Consider the following 21,449-nt stretch of genomic DNA (forward strand, 5'->3'; position numbering starts at 1 on the left):
AAGTTATTACCCAGTTGTATCGCTATGGGCACTTGAACCAGTCCTTTGCTGTGCTCTGTTGCCTTTCTGAAGAAGGTGAAGGGGAGGTTATAGTCGGTTGATCAGCAAGAATGTTAATGTTGTAGTATTGAGCTGTGGAAATAAAACGAACAAGAATCAGAACAGTTTGGTGCTGCTTTGTTGCAACAAAGCCTTGTATTTGAGTAAGAAACACTGGTTGAACAAAACATCTGAAACACTTAATTTGCCCTCACATGACTGGTTCATTTTATATGCAAATTATATACCTTTCTGTCCCAAGCGGCCAAACTACAAAATTACTAATTTTATGAGGAACAATTGAAAATGACGTCTCTGCTATTCTGGAGAAAAGTGTTTCCTTGAAGTTGGAGGCAGTTGACTATTGAGAAACGGTAGTCCGGTATCCCTCAGGCAGTTTTTAAATGCCTTCCTAGCTGGGCATGTTGATCTCTCATCTTTCTAACTTGTCCAGCTCATGCATTGTTTGCTACTGTTAGAAACTTGAGTTCACCATTTCTGGGTGAAGTTTATTAGTGGACCCTTTTAGAGTACTGTATGACCCGAACATGTCATGGACATGGAAGGAAAACGGCATTAAAAAAGGTACAATTATAATTTGAAATGTAGTTATGAAGGGAGCCAGCTAAGGAATTAAGTACCTTTTTAATAAGACGGTATATTTGAGGGGTGGGCAATAATTAGAGTAACAGGCAGAGGAAAAGCCTCACAATGATGTGATCCAACTGAAAATATTGTACCAGCTATATATTGCCAACCAGATGTGCTGTATGTGTACAGCAAAACAAGTTTAATTTTAAATGATTTATATACAACACTATTTGTTTAGGGAAATGTTTGCTATTTGTTATATCGGGCTATATCATAAAGCATTTCTTCATCTGTGGTAACTGACAATTTAAAACACTTACTCCTGGAAAACACAAAATAGTCATATCCATCTGGCTGCTTTGCATTGGGTACAGATATAGCTGAAGTGACTGATGTGGGAAATCCTTGCCACTGTAATTTTATATCGACTTCCTGGCCAAGATTAACTAAAAAGAGAAGACAAGAATACAAATGAAATGTTTGCCTCCTTTCTATCCCTGTTTTTAAACTCTGCAGAAGTAGTTTGCTGTATATCACTTTTTAAAAAACAAATCCAGTTTTATAAGAAGCTTATGTGCAAATAGTTTTCTTGTGTAATTTTTTTCTTCAGTATGATGCTTACCTGTATCTTTGCTTTTATCGCTCAGGTGACGTGCAAACCGGTTTCTAATACTGTAGATGGAGTACTGAGTCTGCATCTTTTTACAGGTTTGTGGTGGATTTTGAGTATAGGAATATTTTTGGACTAAACCACCTACAAAATAAAATCATTCATCATTAGCAAGTCTGGAACGAAGAAATATTTAACATATTCACAAATATTTGTATAATTATTTTTGCCAAATGGTATGCTTAATAAACTGCAGAGTGCTTATTTGACTAATCCATGAACAATTTTCAAATGAGCTCTAATCCAGCATTCATCTGAACATCACTTCACTCTTGTACTGTATATCCCAAAAAGATTTCCTCTCAGCATGCTTGGGATTTTCAATTATACATGCTACCACCACTCCCTCCCCTTTCCAAAGGAAAAGGATTACACTGTATTTAGGGTGACTTCCTCATGATCACTTGAATGAAAAAAGCAACCTTGTTTAAAAAAGTAAACAGATTCTGGTCTTCTCCTGGTTGAAGAAACCGAAAGAACAGCAGTTATTCTTCCTTTAATCCCTCCAAAGCCATTGCTAATTAATTTGGGGTAGCCAGGCTCCATGCCACCATTTTCAAATCTCCAGTAATTATTGCCCTGTGGATTTAAACATGAAACAAGGATGTGAGTTTGAAAGAAATTCCCTTGATAGAATTGACTCGTATTCAACTCAGTAAAATATTATGAAGAGACCGTCATCATTAAGCAATGACCCTTGCAAAAATGTCAGATTGCCTACAAGCCTATACCTTGAAAAAGAATGTTTTTCCTTGGCAGTTACAGCGTGTGAAGACCGAGTCAATGGGGGAGGGAATGCCCCAAACGTCTGTGATCCTGCGAGGATATCCCGCCTCTATCCCATAGGAACTGAGCATCCAAAACCAATGTCCTGTGGGGTGTGGAGAACATATCACTAAAGAGTTAACTGCATTTTATTTCTTGTCGTTGAATGGAAAATCACATAACCAACTTGAACTATGACAGACACATGCTGGCCACAGTTTTTAATATATAAATAGGATGACTAATTCTTATCTCATTTCCCCCACTATGCACCCAGTGCTGTAACATTTACTGAAAATATATTTGGTCACATTTTTTATTTAAATTTGTTGAAATTTTAAAACTATGTGTGTGAATTCTGTGGAGCTTGTGACGTTGCCCCTCCAAAACACACATGCATTATAAAATAGAAAACCTAATGTGGGACAATTTTACACACAATAACTGAAGGGGATATATTCTATAGGATTCAGTTTAGTTTGATTTCAATAAAAATAATATTCCATCTTACCTCGAAACACATACATTGTTCCATTTAGTAAAGTCGTTATCCCATTTACTGGTCGGCCACTACAGAGATTAGTATCATTGTTGTCATCTAAACAAATGTAGAAAATTGCAAGTCATCACCTTCAAATCAAATACAAGTTCATATATTGTCAAGTATAGTGAGTTTAACAATTACATAATTTCAGGGCAATAAGATCAAATGCATTTTTTTTTTTTTTTTTAACTCTGATAAATATTTGGAAAGTGTCTGGGTGTGTTAAAGTGCTGTCAAGTATTTGACAGGGTGAAGTTCATTAATTAAGCTTCTGGAATTCCCCAGCTGCCCGAACTTAATTGTTCCACAAAAATCCCAGTGGAAATTGTGTCTCCTGCCCTCAAAAACTCAACCGTTAGATAGAAAACTGGCATGTTGGTTGGCACGACAGTGCTTTTGCCCTCCAGAGTTTTGACTCACTGTGCTCCCCGGGATATAAACTCTTTGGAAATGCCCATGCATTTTCAAATGGAAATAAAAAAGGTACATTTCTGCCATATCATACAAACAGATGTAAATACCAAACTTGGCAGCCCTGTACTGTACTAATTAATACCATTTAGGATTGTTTTAAGCACCCAGAGCAATTGTTTATAGCTGCAATACAGCACATAGGTTACAGACAGTCATTCTTGGCATATCTGCATAAGATGGCAAACAGAGCGTGTAACATACCTGCTAAGAAAACATCACTGGTCGGGGTACTCATGACTGTAGGCTTCTTTGCTGGGCTTGCTGATGAAGTAGCCCCGTTAGCTTGGGGCTCTGTCAGGTTTGCCTGTTCTCCAGGCTTTTCAGTTGCCCTTGTGGTGATGTGGGGGGTGGAAAAGGCAATTAAAGGAGTTGATGACTCAGTGGAATATGGAGGAAGTGAGGTTGAATCTTCCAGGTTTGACATCGTGGTCGTAACCGCTACAAAAAAAAAAAAAAAAAAAAAGTTATAATAACATTGTATATAATTCAATTTTAACAGTAATAAATATAATGCAAGAAAATACTGGGTAGTGTAGTGATACCCTGACAGGTGCACTTAGAGGACAACATGCCATGCCCATAGAATGATGAAAATTAGACAATAAGGTGCTCATACCTGGTAATAAAATGGCACTTGGATTGTTTGTAGGTGCAGCGGTGGTACTTGCAGGGGTCTGGGTTGGGCTTGCTGAAGGAATATCTCCATCTGTGTCAGTCGCAGGTGCATCTGTCATCCAAGGTTCGAACCCACTTTCTGACAGGGTCTCAGGTTCCTGATCATTTAATGCAGAAGGTGTAGTAGTTTGCCCAATGACAGCAGGTCTTGTGGTGTCACTTTCTAAGACTAGGGGCTGTGTTGGGTTTGCATGTTCTTCGGGCTTTGTGGGTGCTTCTGTGGTTGATTGAAGGGTGAAATATACGCTTGAAGGTGCGGGCGGCTCAGTGGAAAATGAATGAGCAAAAGTTGGGAGAAATTGTTCTTGGTAAGGCATGGCTTCTACAAAAAAATAATAATAATAATAATAATAATAATAATAATAATAATAATAATAATAATAATAATAATAACTATTCTGCACCTAACTAAGATAGTTAACAACTTTTCTACTAGGACAACTTTTGAAGCTGTATAAACTCACCAAGTATGACTGTCTCATCATCTCTTTGAAATTCTGAATACTTCTGGTTTTCTAGCTGTATTGTGGTCACTGCAGAACTGGAAGTTGGTTGGTTACCTGGTGGTAAAGTAGATAGGGTGATCAACTGGCTTTCGGACAGATCTGAGGACAAATGAAAGGAAAATGAAGTGTTTACTGCATTAGAGTAGGATTAGCAAAACTACTGTAGCCCACAATTGTGAATCTGCCTATTTAATGCTAGGAGTAGCCAACCAGCCATGCAGCTGGCCTGTTCCCCATGCTGCGAGGATGTTATCCTTGAGATGTATTAGCAACATAATGTTCTTGCTCCAGTCATGATTCATACATCCTCAGTCAATCACCCTGCCAGTAGTTTGTGAATCATGATGTCTGTGTGGGTCATTTACTTGGTATTGGAAGTACGCCTTTCAAGACTGGTCATTTCAAGACTGGTAATTAAGGATTCTAATGATTGGTTTTCATTTAGAAAAATTAGAAATAAATGTACACAAGCCATTATAAGTTCTAAAGTAAACTATTATAACAGTCAATTCTCTAATCTTATTAATAATCCAAAGAAATGCTGGAACTCAGTTAATATGTTGGAGAATAAATCACTTTCTTCTCAATTACCTGTATCAATTACTTAAAAACACAGTAATAGTTAAAAAATGTATGGTTGATGCTTTCAATGATCATTTCATTCAAGCTGGACATGTGTTTGATAGGTCTACTTGTTTTACTGTTTCAGCTGAACATGATTTAATAGTGAGGTTTTTGCAGCTTTTTAGTTTTTCATTGCAGTTTCTGAACAAGAAGTACTGGCTGAGTTGGACAAAATTGACCCTAATAAGTCGATTGAATTTGATGGTATTGATCCATCTTTTTCTAAATTAGCTGCTCATCTGATTGTATCATCTTTAACTCATTTATTGAATCTTTCCTTCATAACAGTGGAAATTCCTGTAACTGACTTATATCAGTTTTACCATATATTTCTAAGATCATGGAAAGACTTGTGAATAAGCGGCTAAGTCTTTTTTTAGTTAGCAATAACATTCTGGTTTTCATTCTGGGCATGGTTGTGTCACAGCAGTTTTAAAAGTTGTAGATGATATCATAATGGGTCTTGATAAAAATTTTAGCTGTGCAGCTATTTTTATTGATCTATCTAAGGCTTTTCATACTGTAGATCACTCAATTCTCTTGAACAAGTGTGCAATATTTGTTTTGATATTAATTCTCTTGCATGGTTTCAAAATTATCTTCAAAGTACAGCTCAGAGTGTAAAGTTTGATATATTTGTTTCACAATTTTGCAGTTACTAAAGGTGCTCCTTAAAGTTCTATATTGGGCCGTACCCTCTTTTCAATTTATATTAATAATATTACTCAGGTAATAGGCAACTCTCATATAAATCTTTATGCATAAAATTCAACAGGTCTTCTGTGACTTGTGTCTTTTGCTGAACATTGATAAAACTAAGCCTATGCATTTTAATAGAAAAAACACAGCAGGTTCTCTTAATAGTGTTTGCAAATGTTTTACTTCTAGTAAGATTGAATTAGAGCAATTTGGAGGATGTTTTTTAATCAGAATCTGAATTAATTGTTGTCTGATGCATGTGTTTGCACTTGTTAATGTGTTACTATTTATTTATTTTTCTATGTCGTATTTGTTTGCTTTGTGCTGCTGTGATGTTTGCCTCTTGACCAGATCGTCGTTATAAATGAGAATCTGTTCTCAATGTAACATTTTCTGTATGTTAGTCTTGGCAACAATTTCACTCTGCTTGCTTGCTAAAAACTTCATAAAAGCATTGCAGTTGTCCTTCTATGTGTTATTTATTATGTGACAAATATCATTTGCATTTTTATTTTGGTTGATAACAAAATGTTAAAAAGATGCAAATGTCTTGCTGATGTGCTATTACAATGTAGAGCGATAATGATATTTAATGTGAACTCCATTTTTAACTGAGACTTGCAAAGATTTGCACACAAGTTTGTCTGCTTACTGTACCTTGGATAATCTCTTCATTCGCACTGTTGGAATCACTTGTTGCTGTTTCAATGGCTTGAAACCTGGAAGAAGCTAGGGTAGCTGATGACTGAGTGGATGGAACTGGTTTCTGAATTAAAGGAGACTGGTGTACTGCCGATTTCTTTGTTGCTAGAAAAAGAACAAAAAAGAGATTATAACAAAATCAGCCATTTTTTTTTTCACCCTGAAGATGAAATGTCATAACATAGCCAAATACATATTTTTATTTTGTTTTGCTTAATGTAATACATATATACCACCATTTCAAGATATTCAGAGAGTGTGTCTTTAAAAGGTGAACTGTTTTAAACGCACATGTGTTTATTGTGTAATACTGCTTTTCAAGAGACTGTCCTACCTTGCACTTGAGGGGTGTTCGCTGTTGTTGTTGTGGTGTGCACAGTTGTGGGCTTAGCAACAGTTGTTTTTGGTGTTTCTGCAATAAAAAAAAAAAAAAAAATATATATATATATATATATATATATATATATATATATATATATATATATATATATATATATATATTCAGTTTATATAGCTACGAGAAAGATTCTAATACGATAACTATACAGGTAACATTTATGCCTCCTGTGGATTCTCCAGTTCAATACATCTAAGCTGTAGAACATTAAACTCACCTTTTAAGCAGTGGCTTTGATAATCAGGACAGCACTGATTAAATTCTGAGCAGCCAGCATCACAGTCACACTTCCGACCTCGCTGAAAGCCTTCTCCACAGCGTCCCTTACAGGAGTTTGCTGTGAAACAAATAGACATTTACCTATTTTAAGTTCATCAGTGGGTAACATGATTCTAAGTTCATTACATTAACTCTCTTTCATTTCCCCAAAAAACACATACTACACAAAGTAGAAAACAGGGGCACTTAACGCCTTTGCCTTTTAACTGGCAATAAGTTTAACACCTTTACATATTGACAAAGAGATTTATCACATTTATCTCAAGTGGAAGTTTTATTTAAAAAAAATAAAAACAGAAATAGCAGCCTTACCTGTGGTACAAAGCCCCTCATAATCAGAGCAACATTCCTTATGAAGCAGACAGTTGTAGTCACAGTGGCATACATGGGCTCTGTAATAGTCCTCTCCACATCGTGCACTGCAGCTCCCTGCACAAGGTCAAATAATATAGCAAATGCCAAGACCTTATTCAGTATATTATTGAGAATACTTGCTTCTTGAGTAAAAGTGAAATTCAAGGGCTATGTATATCCTACCACTACAGTTTGGTGTGGTATTTTTCGTAGCTAATACCTCTATGTTATAAATGCTTGTTTGATCTCTTCCTTCATGTCACCTGTTTCTCATTTTTCATTTGCATTGCTATCAATGAGCTCCTCCAGCACCCTTTTCTAAAGGGTGTTTATATTGTGAATGATTGACGTTGACAATTGAACATTCCACTAGAATCGGAGTGGGGTGGGGTCTGAGGTTTGTTAAAAAGAATCTCTAAGAGAAGACTATAAACACTTCAATGCCAGCAGCATGGTTGTTTTTTAACTAATCACTGCCTTTGGTTGTCTGTTATGCCTAGTCGTGATACACCGATAATAATCTGCTGTTGTGGGTACACACATGTATTAGTCATGTTTCCACAAGTTACACTTGACTTTGGGTTGCATTGAGAGATTCATGAACTCTGACATGAACATAAAAAATAAGCTGTTTTAATGAGTTGTGTCCAGTAATAAGTTGAAACAGATATGTATTTATTTATTTGTGTATCACATAACCAGACACTAATATACTACTACAGGTTCTGAAAAAATATTCTTACCCTGAGCAGATGAGAAGTCTGGTAGAATTGTGATGCAGAAAAATAGCAGAACAATTAAACCAGGTGAAATGGCCATTTCTAAAAAGCTACAACTAAAAACAGAAGAAAAAAAACAGTCACACCCAATTTATTCGTTGTAGCAGTAATACATATTTTTGATTAGGCTTTTTGTCAAAAACACTACTACTACAACTACTAATATAATAATAAATAACAACAAACTTCTTATAGACATACACAGTATATCGTAATATTAAGAAAACAAATATTTGCTATTTTTTGAATATTAATAAGCAACAGAAATAAAGACATAAATAGCTTGTTTAGAAAAATAAAATAATAAAAAAACATAATAGTTATGTTGTATGATATGCTGTATGAAAGCCCACAAACCTTTAGAAGAAATCCCTTCTCAGCTCATTGAATTTCCTCAAGTGGTCCTTGGTTTTTATATTGTCAGTTTGACTACTGGGCGGGTCCTCCTAATTAGATAATCTTGTACAATAAAACCACAAATGATGTACAGACTGGGAGCACAGACTTTCTCCACAAATACAGGAAGGATCGTAGACTGCAAAACATTTGGAATGTAATCAAAAAGCTGTTCTGTGTTGCATAATAAGTCAGGGGCTGATCTATACGAGAACATGGTCATAGTAGAGTCCGAAACAAAAATGTTCTTACAGAAATATATTGAATACCTACAGCATAAATGCATATTATGATGCTTTGTGGAAATTATAAACTTTTAGCTAACCAGTACCCCCTAACCTACAGCACTATTTCCAAGATTGCAAAAAGTTAATGACAGTTGACAGAAGGAGGATTGAGGATATACTGCTGTGTGTTTAATATGGGATTTTGCTTATTATGTGTCCAGCATAATGGTGTTGATTTTAACATACCTGTAGTGACCAGCATAGTAATGAACCAGATCATTCTATACCGTGTTCATCACAAAAGAAAAATAATGTTATATCTGTATCTGTGTGGGGGCTTGTTTTGATGGGGTGATAGTATTATGGATTGCCAGAAACAAGCCAGCAATAGGTATAAAGGCTTTTTCTATTTATGTTGAAATCCATCAATGGCCTGCAACTGTTCCCAATAGTTGTTGCCTTTCCACTAAACCTCAACCATAAGATTTTGATGAGGTTCTCTGAGTTACAAAGATGCCATTATGGGAAGCTTTGTATGCTTGATTTTTATTTCTACCTAAGAGTTTTTGATTGAGTATTTAAAGCTATGAAGGAACGCCAGAAATATTGGCAAGATTTAGTCACGCGCTTTGTAGATGATTAATATACAGTATTACTGGATCTCACATTTTGACTCAACCCTGCAATGTACTTCCTAATAGTACACTCTATAATATTTCTTAAGCTTACAGTATGCATGTGAAGAACTCATGCTTTTGATTTTCTGGAAAAAGGGAAGTGCTGAACAACTTGTTATTCCAGTACATTTAAAGATGCAAGCTGCACTATTTCAATAATAAATACATATATTCCCATCAAAGATATTAATACAGAATTAATGATACAGCTTTCAATAGTGCAGACCAAGAGTTGTCAGTACTGTAAACATTAACTTAACAATGTCAATACCAAGTGTCATCTAGGTTGGATGGTAGGTTCTGTTAGATTTGACATCAGACAATTATTTTAAAAAAAACAAAAATAGACAGTTTGCTGAAAATGGCTATCTAATACTTTTAACCTTGCAGTACTGGTAATAATAAATCTGTTCTTTCAGGGTTAAAACATGAGTCAATTAACCAACTCAATCTGGAAGCGCACACACACACACACACACACACACACACACACACACACTCATACCCCTATCACACAGAGACATACACAAACAGAAAATTGCCTTGAAACAAATGTAACCCCATGTTAATGACATGATCAAGCTGATAATCCTGAAGAAGGGATATAAGGTTTTATGAACATTTAAGTTGGGGGTTTTCGATTATAAAAAAGGTTACAATATAAAGTATTAACTAACAGTTAATAAAACATAACATTTGTTCATATTTTGGTATACTTTTCTTTAATAAAAAAAAGAGTACCCCTTAAAATAATGCCTAGCCCAATATTTTATTAAATTTCTTGAGAAACCTCTGTTTGCAATCCCTTTTGGCAACAGTACTATTTTCTTAATACAACTGCACTAGACACATAGGATGTTCACTGCCCACCAGATGATGTAATGGCTTTTCCATTTCACTGTTTTTACTTCTTTTATTGATTAAAACATGTGGATGATAATATCTTCAGAACCAAATGATGGAGCGGAAACCAATAACATGGTCTGGTCTGGTCCTTTTATAACTGAGGTAATGTCTCCTAGAACCACCCTAACCCCACCTATGTTAATATCAATTCTTTGAGCCATCTGTAGGCAACCTTGTTTTTGACATGACTCATTCCATTTGGTGTGACAAATTAAACAAATTAGGGGATACTGCTCAACCTTTGGTTTAATTCACAATCAGTTTCTTCAGGTTCCTGTCCAGAATTAACAAAGGTCAGTTTCTCAAAACACTTTACTGAAAATTAAGATTTATTTCACCCTCAAAATGATGGTCTTTCTTCAACAGCCAAACAGATAGCTAAAATGATCGGTTCAGTATTCATTTAGCAATTGGTACATTTTAATATAGTGTTGGTTGCACTTTGGTACCTTGACCAAAAATAACAGTATTTGTTGTGCTTCTTGTGTTACTGGAAGTGGCTTAAACTACAGTTGTAAACAACATGGCATGTATGTGTGGCAGTAACACTTAGTGCATATCTTTGTTTCCAGGTTTTCCTGTTTTCAGGTTCTGACATATGCTCTGATATGCATTGGCAACTGAAGCGTAACCTTCCATAAACAGGAAAGCTTATACCTTGCATTGTATCTTGTTTCTTCATGCCTGTGGTTCTTGATTAATGCTGTCCGCTGCTAGTTATTATAATATATCAAGCAGCCACTTCAACTATCTAACTTCTGTAATCTCTATTGATTACGTTTTAAAAAAGGATTATAAATAACGATAGGTTGCGGATGCAACCCCCGGTTCCCTAAAAGAGAAAATAACCATTAAGGTATGGGATATTGCCGTCAAGCAGTAGGATTGGCTAAGCTTTATAGCAAAGCTGCCGATAGGCCTCTACGCGAGCTGACGTGTAAGCCTGCCCCCCCCGGGAGCTTACTATACGCAGCGCATGGAGAGTCTCTTCCTCTTTTGCTCTTCAGGCCGTGAAGGCTTCCGGAGCGACCTCGCGGCTTGATCCACAACCTATCGTTCCCTTTCAAGTCGAAAATAACCATCAAGGTATGGGAACAGTGTACCCAAGCCATCGCGAGGGAGGATTCTCGGCAGTAGGACAGACTTACGTCATAACGCAACTGCGTAGGCAATACATCTAGGCATATGCAAAGCTGCGCCTCATCGTCTATGCCAGAAAATGGCAACCTGGTGATAACCCGTCAATGCGTACATGGCAAGCTGATATGGTGGCTAAATACACTTTAAGTGTAGAGGGAGAGTTCCCTTCATCTAACAGTTTCTGTAGAAACTGTAATATCACTGCCATAGGACAAGATATTGGGTCATGGCCCCCCGCCAGACACCAATCTTGGAACAACTGCCACTTGTACATGTACTGCGACCTAGTAGAGGGCGCTCTAGTGCTCTGACTGGTCAAAATCACCGCTGTCAAGAGCACTAAGGCTGACAGGCGCTCCTGTTCAGGGGCCAAGCCCATCGCTGCATGAGCTTGGGGTTCGGGTGCCAAAGCTGTCCTTCGGCCTGGGACAATAGGTCTGCTCGCAGGGGAAGCTCCCGCGGTTGACCATGCAGCAACTGTACCAAGCTCGGAAACCATATCCTCCGAGGCCACTGAGGAGCGACCAGGATCACTGTCGCTTGCTCTTCCCTGACCTTCTCTAGGAAGGCAGGGAGCATCGGAATCAGTGGAAACGCATATAGGAGCCCTGGCGGCCATTTGTGAGCCAGTGCATCGACTCCTAGGGGCTGTCGGAGTCCCTCACCGAGAACCATAGGGGGCAGTGCGTGGTCTCTCGCGAAGCGAAGAGATCTACTTGTGCTATGCTGAACCATTTCCAGACATGCTCTACCACCTGAGGGTGGAGAAGCCATTCCCCTGCAAGAGGGCCTCCTCTGGATAGGAGATCCGTTGCATAACTGACTCTGCCCAATAGGTTAACCGCACGCAGAGAGGTCAAATACCAACACCTGCTTGTTTAGAAGCACTGGCAAGAAATGCCAAAGGGCGAGGTCCACTGCTCTGAGTTCCAGAGCATTGATGTGGGCTGACCTCCAGGGTCCTGACCACACTCCGTGGGTCCCTGAGCCATTCCAGACTGCACCCTAACCTAGGTCGGAAGCGTCGGTCGTGACAACCTCCCTTCAGAAGATGGGACCCAAGAGCACGCCCTGGCAGACGTTCGACGGAACTTTCCACCAGCGCAGTGCCTTCCAGCAGGTTTGGGTTACCGTCAACCTGCGGTGTTTGTCTCTCTGCGGATGCAACGCAAAGGCATTGAACCAGGCCTGTAGAGGTCTCTGGTGTAATAAGCCCAAGGGAAGGGCTTGCGAGGCGGCAGCCATCAACCCCAGCATGCGCTGACACAGCTCCATGCTGACTGTTTCTCTCAACCTGAATAGGGAGAGACACCGCTCCAGGGAGGCAACTCTTTGTGTCGACAGGGTCTCTTCCATGGAAACTGAGTCCAGATGCAGACCCAAGAATTAGGTCTGTTGGCTTGGCACAAGGCAACTCTTTTCTGAATTGATCTTCAGACCTAGCTGCTGAAGATGGTCTGTAACCATCACTGTGTGCTGTGCCAACTGCTCCTTTGACTAAGTGCAGACGAGCCAGTCGTCTAGATAGTTCAGCAGTCGGACGCCTTGAGCCCGCAAGGGTGCTAGAATAGCGTCCATACATTTCAAAAAGGTTCGAGGAGCTAGTGACAGGCCAAATGGACGGACACAAAACTCGTACATCCTGCTCTGAAATGCGAAACGTAGATACTTCCTGCGACCCAGGCAGATGGGAACGTGAAAATACACATCTGTCGGACAGACTGCCTGTGCGTAAGCATCCTGAACAATAACACCCGCAGGTATTTGTTCAGTACTCGCAGATCTAAAATAGGGCGGAGCCCATCGTCCTTCTTGGGCGCCAGGAAGTATTTGGAATAGAATCCCTGGTCGAACAGAGCAGGGTCTACTTGTTGAATGGCATGCTTCCTGAGCAATGCCTGTATTTCCACATTCAGAGCTGCAGACAGAACCGAGTCCTTTACTGCAGTTACAACCACACCCCGGAAGGGGGGAGGTTTTAACCGGAATTGAAGAGTGTACCCGGTGGAAATAGTTTTGCGCACCCAGATGTCGTCGGTGCATTGTTGCCAAAACTGGAGCTGTGGGACAGTGTAGGGGTCGGTCAACAGCTGCCTGAAGATTTCAGGGCTGTTTCGGCCGCTCTCGTTCGCAAGAGGGCTGGCCAGAGCCACGAGGGCGTGGCCTGCCGCCTCCTCTAGGGCACCACCCTCTGCGCTGCGGTCCCGCAGATGGAGGCTGGCTGCGCGCAGCTGTAGTGGATGGCGAGGTCTTAGCACCTTGTAGCCGCGGCAAGTGCTACAGTGGTGTTCTACTGGTGCCACTGGTGCTCCTGTTGGCTCTTTGGCTGGAAAGGCTTAAGCGGCCACATCTTCTGAGATGCCTCCCGGGCTTTAGCAGATCACTGTAACATTTCCGCAACCGCTGGGCCAAACGTGGGCCCCGGTGTAATGGGAGCATCTAATAATGGGGCTTTGTCAGGCTCTTGAACTCTCGCCTGTGAGAACCAGAGCTGCCTTCTGGCGACTACCAGAGATGCAATACTCCTGTCCTGAGCTCGTGCATTGAGCTGGGCTATCTTAATCAGCAGTTGAGCGATCAACGCCAATTCCGTCCTCAGAAACACCGATAGGTGCTCCGGGAGATCTTTCACCAGTGAAGCCTGGTAGACTGAAAGGAGGCTGGCCACATTGGACAACCTAACTGCCTCTGTAGCCGCTGAATAGCCTTTCTTTAAATGAACCTCCGTGGTCCTGCACTGTCTGTTAGGACATGCAGGGTCTTTAGTTAGGCCTGAAAGCGTCGGTGTTTTAACCAGGGTTGCAAAGGCAGCATCAACTAGTGGGAAGGACGCCAGTCCCACCTCACTCGCTCCCTGCATGGCAAACGCGGAAGCCTTCTGCGAAGTTACCGGTGAAGAGGCTGGGGCTCCCCAGGTGGATTGTACCTCCTTGATAAAATCAGGAAAGGCTGGGAGTGTCCTGGGCTGTGGAGACAGTACAGACGGCGACTCGAACAGTGACTGCCGAAGCAATTCCATGGCTGGCCACGAAATTCCCAGGTAGTGAGTTGCTCGCTCCACCAGTGACCACAAGGGATCTTTGGTGTCCAGCACCTCCGACTCAGTGTCTTGCTCTGAGTGCTGGGAGGTTAGTTCAGCTTCCACACTGTCCTCCTCCAGGAGAGGCTCCCCTTCTGAAGCATCCCTAGATACAGCATCTGCATCCCACACCTCTTGGGGTTGTTGGACGATCGGGGCGGCCAGAGGCTGTGGCGGAAACGCTGGCTGATTGGTAGTTGGCCCGACCTGTGCATCAGTGGCTCGCAGCACCACGTTAGCAACGATTGTTGACCCATCATCACGTCCATAAACTGAGACATCTTTGACATGAGCTCTGCCACTCCTGACTTGTCCCTATAACCCCTGTCCCGACGAGGGGAACGAGAGCGTCCCCTATGGGGTGATGCAGAGCAAGACCGTGATCAGCGAGGGCGTTCCCTGTGAGGGGAGCGGTCTCGGGGTCGGATAGACGGGCTATGAGGGAGTTCCCGAGCACGTCTATGGTCTGGGGATCTCTGGCAAGCTGTAAGCTGAGAGGGACTCCTGGATAGCCGCAGCTTGATGGGCAGAGTCGCTGTAGACGACGGTGGGGCAGACAGGGTGTAAGACGACCTAGAAGAAGGGGCGTGGCCAACAACTGCTTTCTTTGCCCTCTGGCGAAGAGTGTGCGGCTGAAATTCAGTGTACAATGCGCAAAACGATTTGTCTGCCAAGGCAAACGCGGCGTGCTCTGGTCCCAGGCATGCCATACAGTCCTCATGTGGGCCGCTTGCTGGCAATTTTGCCTGGCAGGTGACACAACGATGGAACCCAGACATGTTTAGACACCCTGATCGCCGAAGCGTTGTGTGTCGATGGGTTGCATCTAATGGCAAAGCATCGAAGCTATACGTGCCCACGAGCGTCGAGGTGCGTGCACCGATCGATGCGTTGAGCGTCGCAGTGCGTGTACCGAACTTCAAGGCGTCGCTGCACCAGAGTAGAACGGCGAAGAGCTGAGAGTGGAGGCTTCGATGCACTGAGCGTCGAGCGTCGAAGCGCCAAGCGTCGAGTTGCGTGCATCGAGCGTCGAGGCGTCGAAGCGCAGAGCGTCGAGGTGCGTGCACTGAGCGTAGATGCACCGAGCGTCGAGCACCGAAGCGCCATGCGTCGAGGTGCGTGTGTCGAGCATCGAGGTGTCGAAGCGCTGTGCATATTGTAGCTTAGCTCAGTTAATTTACACTGGAGGCTGTACATCACAGTAAGAACATATTTGTATGTAGAAGACCCTAATTAGAATGGCCACTTTTACACAAAGTGCAGAGTACTTGACAACATTAGCAAAAGAAAAACAATAAAGCTAAATGTTCTGATTCCCAAAATATAATTGAAACTGTTAGAACTATTAGCCAAGTAAATCGTAAAAGCTGCGTTTTAAACCCGCGCCAGACAACATATAATATAGATTAAAAAAAAACATCCCCTACAAGTTAGTTTTAAATAATTTTCAAGCTACCCACTTTCAGAGCAAGAGAGTAAGTAAGAAAAACACATCAACATGTACCAAGAGGAGCTCTATATTGGAAAAGGCTATTGAGCCACCTCAATATCCCAGTTCATTTAGTATGGTTTAAAACTTGTGGTGATTTCACTTATGCTGTTCCTTCTACTTTACTGTACATGCGTAACCTATTTTTTTTCATGAAAACAGCTTGTTTTGATTTATATGAACTTTCAGAATTAATGCTACGGTTTCAATTCAGATGAGATTATCCACTTTCATTATTATCAGAACTGATATATATAATTTTAAGTTATCACATGTTCTCTAATGGCATTTCTGGTTGAGTTTGATTGCAAATGGAGATCTGTCGATAAACACGGCGGGCCCTGGTTCTTATGCTCATGTCTTTATTATATTTTCGGCAAAGGAAAACAGATAAGATGGCAGCAAGGAGTATGCAGGCAATAAGTACACCACTAATCACACCCAGGTTACACTGTGCCCCTGATATCGACACATGACGGATTTCTGCACCCCTCAGGCTGTTCGGTAATAAGCATCTGTACTTCTCTGGCCAATCAATAACTTTGGCTTGCATGCTTTGGAAATAATAGGCGGTATCTTGTATATCACAGTCACATTCAAAAGGGTTTTTGCTAAGTGTTAGTTCAGCGAGGGTTAAATCTTTGAGCATACTCGTGGTGACATGACTTATTTTGTTCTCATCAGCATGCAGGACTCTCAAAGTGGGCAAGGGGGACAGACGTAAGGAGAATATCTGGTTACCAGTCAAGTAGAGCTCTTTTAAGTTTCTCATCTTTTCAATATTAGAAACTACAGTGATGTTGTTGAGGCTCAAATCCAGGATCTCTAATGAGGCAGGGAGGCAGTCAAAGACATTACTCTGGAGGACATTGCCTTTCAAGTTCAAAATTCTTAGGCTTTCTGTCCAAAGGCATGCTTCACTGGACCGCACACTTATTGTGTTGTAGCTAGCAGACATGTTCACCAGTTGCTTTAAATTAGATGTTCTGATGCTAAGTTTCTGTAAGTCTTCAAATTTATTGTTATTAATCACTAATGAACGCAAAGAAGGAAACGGTCTGAGGCAGGGTGGAAACAACGAATATTCTCGAAAGAAATTGGAAGATAGATCTGCTGACTCTACTAGTGCCATAGACTCTAATAATATACATGGTATGAAATAAACTTTACAATTTACAAGGGCAATATGGACAAGTGATCTATAAATGTTAATCATGCTTTCAGGGTTCTCAATGCTGTTAAGATTTACTGTGTTTTTAACAAACCAGCTCCGCAAATGCATTTGTTGCTGGGGTGAGATCTGCACCCTCCAATCTCCAACATTTAACTTAACATTATCAAGTGTTAGCACTTCAATCTTTGACCTCACAACACTATTAAGTAAAAACGAAGAATAATTACCAGTTGATGATATATTATAGAAAGCAAGAGATATCAGTTGTGAGGTTTCCAAAAAAAAATCTAAAAAGATAAACTTTTCTCTTCTGGCAAAATCAAGGTTCTTGACTTCTAATGTTTTGGTAGAATTCACAATGTCTTTAAACATAGATATGAATAGTTCTAAATTCTGCCACATGTTTACCTCCAGAGTGATCTTCTCGAGTCCATCGAGGGGTTTCAAAGAGTGCTCGTATTCCGTGAAGTCGCCTGTAATAAGATGGAATTCCTTTAGAGGGAGGCCGACAAGTTTTTGGAAGCTGTTTTCTCTTAAGGAAGAAATCTGAGGATTGCCAAGCTTCAGGGTCTGGAGGTTTTGAAGGCTGCTAAATTGAGGTCCTAAGATAATGTCTGTGTCAATGTTGTTGGTGATATCCAGGTGATTCAGAGCTGGCAGGTTTCTAAAGGGCAAGGCGGAAATATCACGTATCTTGTTGTTTGAAACGTCCAGATACTCCAGCTCTAGGTTGTCTTGAAAAGCCTCAGGATCTACAGAACTGATTTGATTAAACTGTAGATAGAGCTTCCTCAGTCCTCTGACACCTGAGAAATCCCGTCGAAGGATTGTTTCCATGCTATTGTGAGACAAGTCCAGGGTCATTGTGTCTGATGGAAATGCACATGGAGCGGTGGGGTAATTCTGTGCAGAGCAGTTAGCTACATGTTCTCCTGCTGCAGAAATACATGTTTCACAGAAAATGAGACACAGTCCCACGACAACATGGTTTCCAAGAAACATATTGATGCTTTTTTTTTCTTTTTTCTGTGAGTTCAGTAAATATTCTGTGAATAAAGAATATAGAGCAAACAATAATATAAATGTACTTTTAAAAATATGAATAGAATACGTGCAATATGTATTTGCTTCTTATTTGTTGTTGTCATGTAATACTTTCTAATAGACACAGACACAGACACAGACACTTCCTTGTGCAGTGTGAATTTGGTGGATTTTTAAATGAGGTTCTGAGCAATACACAGTACTGACATTGATCAGGTATAGCCTCGAGCATGCCTTTGTATAGGTGTTTTCTTTTTGTACACAAAACCAATATCTATACTTTTATAGTATATAGTAGTATAAAGGAATGCAATATTCACCAAACACAGATGAATTACACTAAAATAATAAAGAGAGAATTAAAACAAATGTGAATTTAGAAAATCCAGAAATAGTATTTAGATAATCTATAATAGTTGAAAGGCCATAAAGGTAGTCCAAAGATGTTTTTATACAATTAAATGGCATTCAAGTATCTTCACATACAGCAATATTCTTCTGAGATAATATTACTTACATCAAATCTTTTCTTTAAATACCAGCTTTTAAGTTTTGGATGGTTCAAGTGTCTTCAGTGGCTGCACCTTCCTTTACAGTCTGACTCTGAGTTTTTGGACTAAATACATTATGTAACTTCACCCACAAGCGAAGAACCTCCCTCTGCACAAAAAACAAACAAACAAAAAAAAAATACAGGTGTTCTTCCTCAACTGTGTTTGGTGAAAGCAACAATTCAGGGAGAACCTTGTACAGCTATGGCCAAGGTTATGTCTATGCCGAAATTAGGTACAAATCTACAATTATATCATAGGAGTTTTCTGCAATCCACACATAATGTTAAAAGTCAAAACATCTGTCAACTTGACTTAGTTTTCTATAATTGTACTTTCAAAATGTTTGAGTATGGTTTCTAATATTATTTTATGGTCAGTGGGCTGTCATACTGCAAAAATATAAGGTCTTTTTTATGCCAAGAAAGATTGAATGCTCCGCTCCTCATCCTTCTCTGAGAAAAGGCGAGTTTGTGACAGTCTATAGTTTTACTACTTCCATTTTACATAGGGCTCGTAAGCCAACCTTACTATACAAGCTGGAACAATTTCTCTTCATGGGCACAATGGAAGACACTATAAAAAGACAAGGTTTCTCGTTATTAGGCACTGAAAGGGTTAAAAAAAAAACTTGCAGTTAATATAGAAAGGGAATAGCACATCTTTCTGAGAAACCTTCAGCATTTCATTTTCCATGACTTTATACATGCAGGTTGTCTCTGAGACATCTGACAGAGTATATTCTTAAAAGTCATGCCTTCGGTCCTAAGGAATTTTAACTGCAGAAGTTCTATAGTAAATAAGCATTTGGAACCATTTTAATATCCCAGTATCAAGTACGAACAAAGAACCTTTGGTTTTAGCTTTCCAAAAAGGGTGTGTGAGGAATTTTACTTGTTTAAATATTACATTTTTCCTGATACAATATACTGTATGAAGGGAAACATTGGTGTTTCTTGAAATTGAAAAAGCTTATTTTCAATTTAAGAGCATTTTCATTGGGCATGGCATTCTAGTTTTTTTTTTTTGTTTGTTTGTTTTAAACTCACTTGGATTTGGACTGACCTGGGGGCCAGCAACTTATTTTACTGTGTTGTATCTAAAGCAAATATAATCTTATGCATTTATAAAAAAAAACATAAATGCTGTTTGAACTTTCTACAGAAAGGTAAAAAAAAAAAAACATGTGGCCTTGGTGAAAGGTATTGTAGTGACCCGGGCACCGTTCTGTGTCTGCTGTTGTCCCGTTGTTTGCCTCGCATGTCTTGTCCTGTGTATGTGTTGCATGTATTGTTAGGGTGCCACTATGCCACTTAGAATGAGCAGAAGAGCGAGGGATGGAACCGGTTGGCCGGTACGGGGTAGTGGGCAGGAGGAGCGGGTTGACTATAAGAACCACCTGTGCAGGGGTGGAGAGAGTGGAAGGATTGAGTGCTGAATGTCTGAAACAAGTGAGCAGTCCGAATTCTAGTGAGAGACAGCCAGTGAGATTGGGCCTGTGAAGGACTGAGAGAGACTGCGGCCTGGGAGTGACGTGGAGCGAGAGTCAGAGTGAAAGCCTGAGGCAGAGAAAGCAGGGGTCGGTGGGTAAAGGAAGCAGTTAGGGTCTTTTTGTTGTTTTTGTGGCGTGGTCTTGGCCCGAACAGGGACCGTGTTAGTTCAGTTCATGAATGGATTATTAATTGCACTTGTCAACGCTCTCCATCTTCTGCTTTATCATCAAGGGCACAGATCATTACAGTATTGTTAGTGCATTTCATATCGTACGAGGGGATTTTTGTTTTCTGTTTTTTCTCCTTGTCCCGTGAATGGTGGTTAGATTTGATGTACATTATACTTTATAACTTTTTGGCAGTAATCAAGAGATGTTTGAGGAACTATTTATTTTAAGTTTGAGACCCACAGTTCCCATCTCTGATCACACAGATACCTGACTATTAGAAGGCAAAGTAAAGAAGACAACAGGGAAGTATAATTCCCACCATGTTTTGGGTTTGTTTAAATGAATCTTTGTGCGTCATAACTGTGTGATTTTTTTAAAATTTACACCAAAGAAAACATTAATAGGAACATTTCCCTATATTTTACCAAAACCATGTCCATAGGGAAGCTGTTTAACTAAAGGCCCCATTTAATTACCTTTTCATTCAGAAAGGAGATTTAGGAAAATATAAATCCATGCAATAAACAAAGCAAATGTAGAATTATTTTATTGTGATATGACACGCAGAAATAAATAAAATAGAAAAAGTGCAGCTATGATTCCTGATCAATAAATTAGTGTTAAATTATTTTTTTTTAAAAAGACACAGCAAGTCAAATTTTAAAAAATACTATACCTTTTATCATGTTTTGTCTGGAAAGTAGAATTCTTAATGCTATTAGATGATGGTCACTCACTTTACAATAAGTTGGCTAGTTTCACTTAGTTGTGATTTTACCAAACATCATCACTGTATAGACTGTCTCTAACTTACTTCCTTATAGGAGATTAACATCTTACTGGTCTGTCTGACAAAAAATAAAAATAAACCGCTCTGTTAAACTATTTCGAAAGACCACACATATACATACACACATACACATACTATATATATATATATATATACGTAAAAACGTATATAAACGTACAGCTGACGGTTTACACTAACAGGTAGTAATTATAAAT

General features: G+C 39.9%; 2 protein-coding genes across 4 annotated transcripts; both read right to left on the bottom strand.

The window, feature by feature from the left end:
* Window positions 1-21: 21 nt before the first annotated feature.
* Window positions 22-9,604, bottom strand: LOC121331099 (proteoglycan 4-like). Of its 3 annotated transcripts, none has more exons than XM_041278272.1 (15): window positions 8,456-9,577; window positions 8,063-8,154; window positions 7,278-7,394; window positions 6,904-7,023; window positions 6,624-6,701; window positions 6,245-6,394; window positions 4,223-4,318; window positions 3,700-4,080; window positions 3,285-3,521; window positions 2,577-2,663; window positions 2,032-2,171; window positions 1,723-1,879; window positions 1,253-1,384; window positions 951-1,076; window positions 22-132 (listed from the first exon to the last, which is right to left on the bottom strand). In XM_041278272.1, exons 2-15 carry the CDS (start codon window positions 8,136-8,138, stop codon window positions 23-25), a joined length of 2,007 nt encoding a protein of 668 aa, XP_041134206.1. In that variant the 5' UTR covers window positions 8,139-8,154; window positions 8,456-9,577; the 3' UTR covers window position 22. The 3 variants fall into 3 exon arrangements, with proteins under 3 accessions (XP_041134206.1, XP_041134205.1, XP_041134207.1); XM_041278271.1 differs by having other exon boundaries at window positions 4,223-4,363; XM_041278273.1 differs by lacking the exon at window positions 951-1,076 and having other exon boundaries at window positions 4,223-4,363; window positions 8,456-9,604.
* Window positions 9,605-15,911: 6,307 nt separating this feature from the next.
* LOC121331267 (toll-like receptor 2 type-2) lies at window positions 15,912-21,339 on the bottom strand. Its single transcript, XM_041278545.1, has 3 exons — window positions 21,121-21,339; window positions 18,748-18,890; window positions 15,912-18,232 (listed from the first exon to the last, which is right to left on the bottom strand). Exon 3 carries the CDS (start codon window positions 18,186-18,188, stop codon window positions 16,281-16,283), a length of 1,908 nt encoding a protein of 635 aa, XP_041134479.1. The 5' UTR covers window positions 18,189-18,232; window positions 18,748-18,890; window positions 21,121-21,339; the 3' UTR covers window positions 15,912-16,280.
* Between the last annotated feature and the right edge of the window lie 110 nt (window positions 21,340-21,449).

This window comes from Polyodon spathula, chromosome 18, assembly GCF_017654505.1.
Source record: "Polyodon spathula isolate WHYD16114869_AA chromosome 18, ASM1765450v1, whole genome shotgun sequence".
Taxonomy (NCBI): domain Eukaryota; kingdom Metazoa; phylum Chordata; class Actinopteri; order Acipenseriformes; family Polyodontidae; genus Polyodon; species Polyodon spathula.

Coding starts and splice junctions, on each gene's coding strand:
- LOC121331099 (XM_041278271.1), bottom strand. CDS start 8,138: ATGGCCATTTCACCTGGTTTAATTGTTCTGCTATTTTTCTGCATCACA. Junction 6,702..6,903: donor TCAAAGCCACTGCTTAAAAG/GTGAGTTTAATG, acceptor TTTTTATTGCAG/AAACACCAAAAACAACTGTT. Junction 1,880..2,031: donor GAAAAACATTCTTTTTCAAG/GTATAGGCTTGT, acceptor TTAAATCCACAG/GGCAATAATTACTGGAGATT.
- LOC121331267 (XM_041278545.1), bottom strand. CDS start 18,188: ATGTTTCTTGGAAACCATGTTGTCGTGGGACTGTGTCTCATTTTCTGT.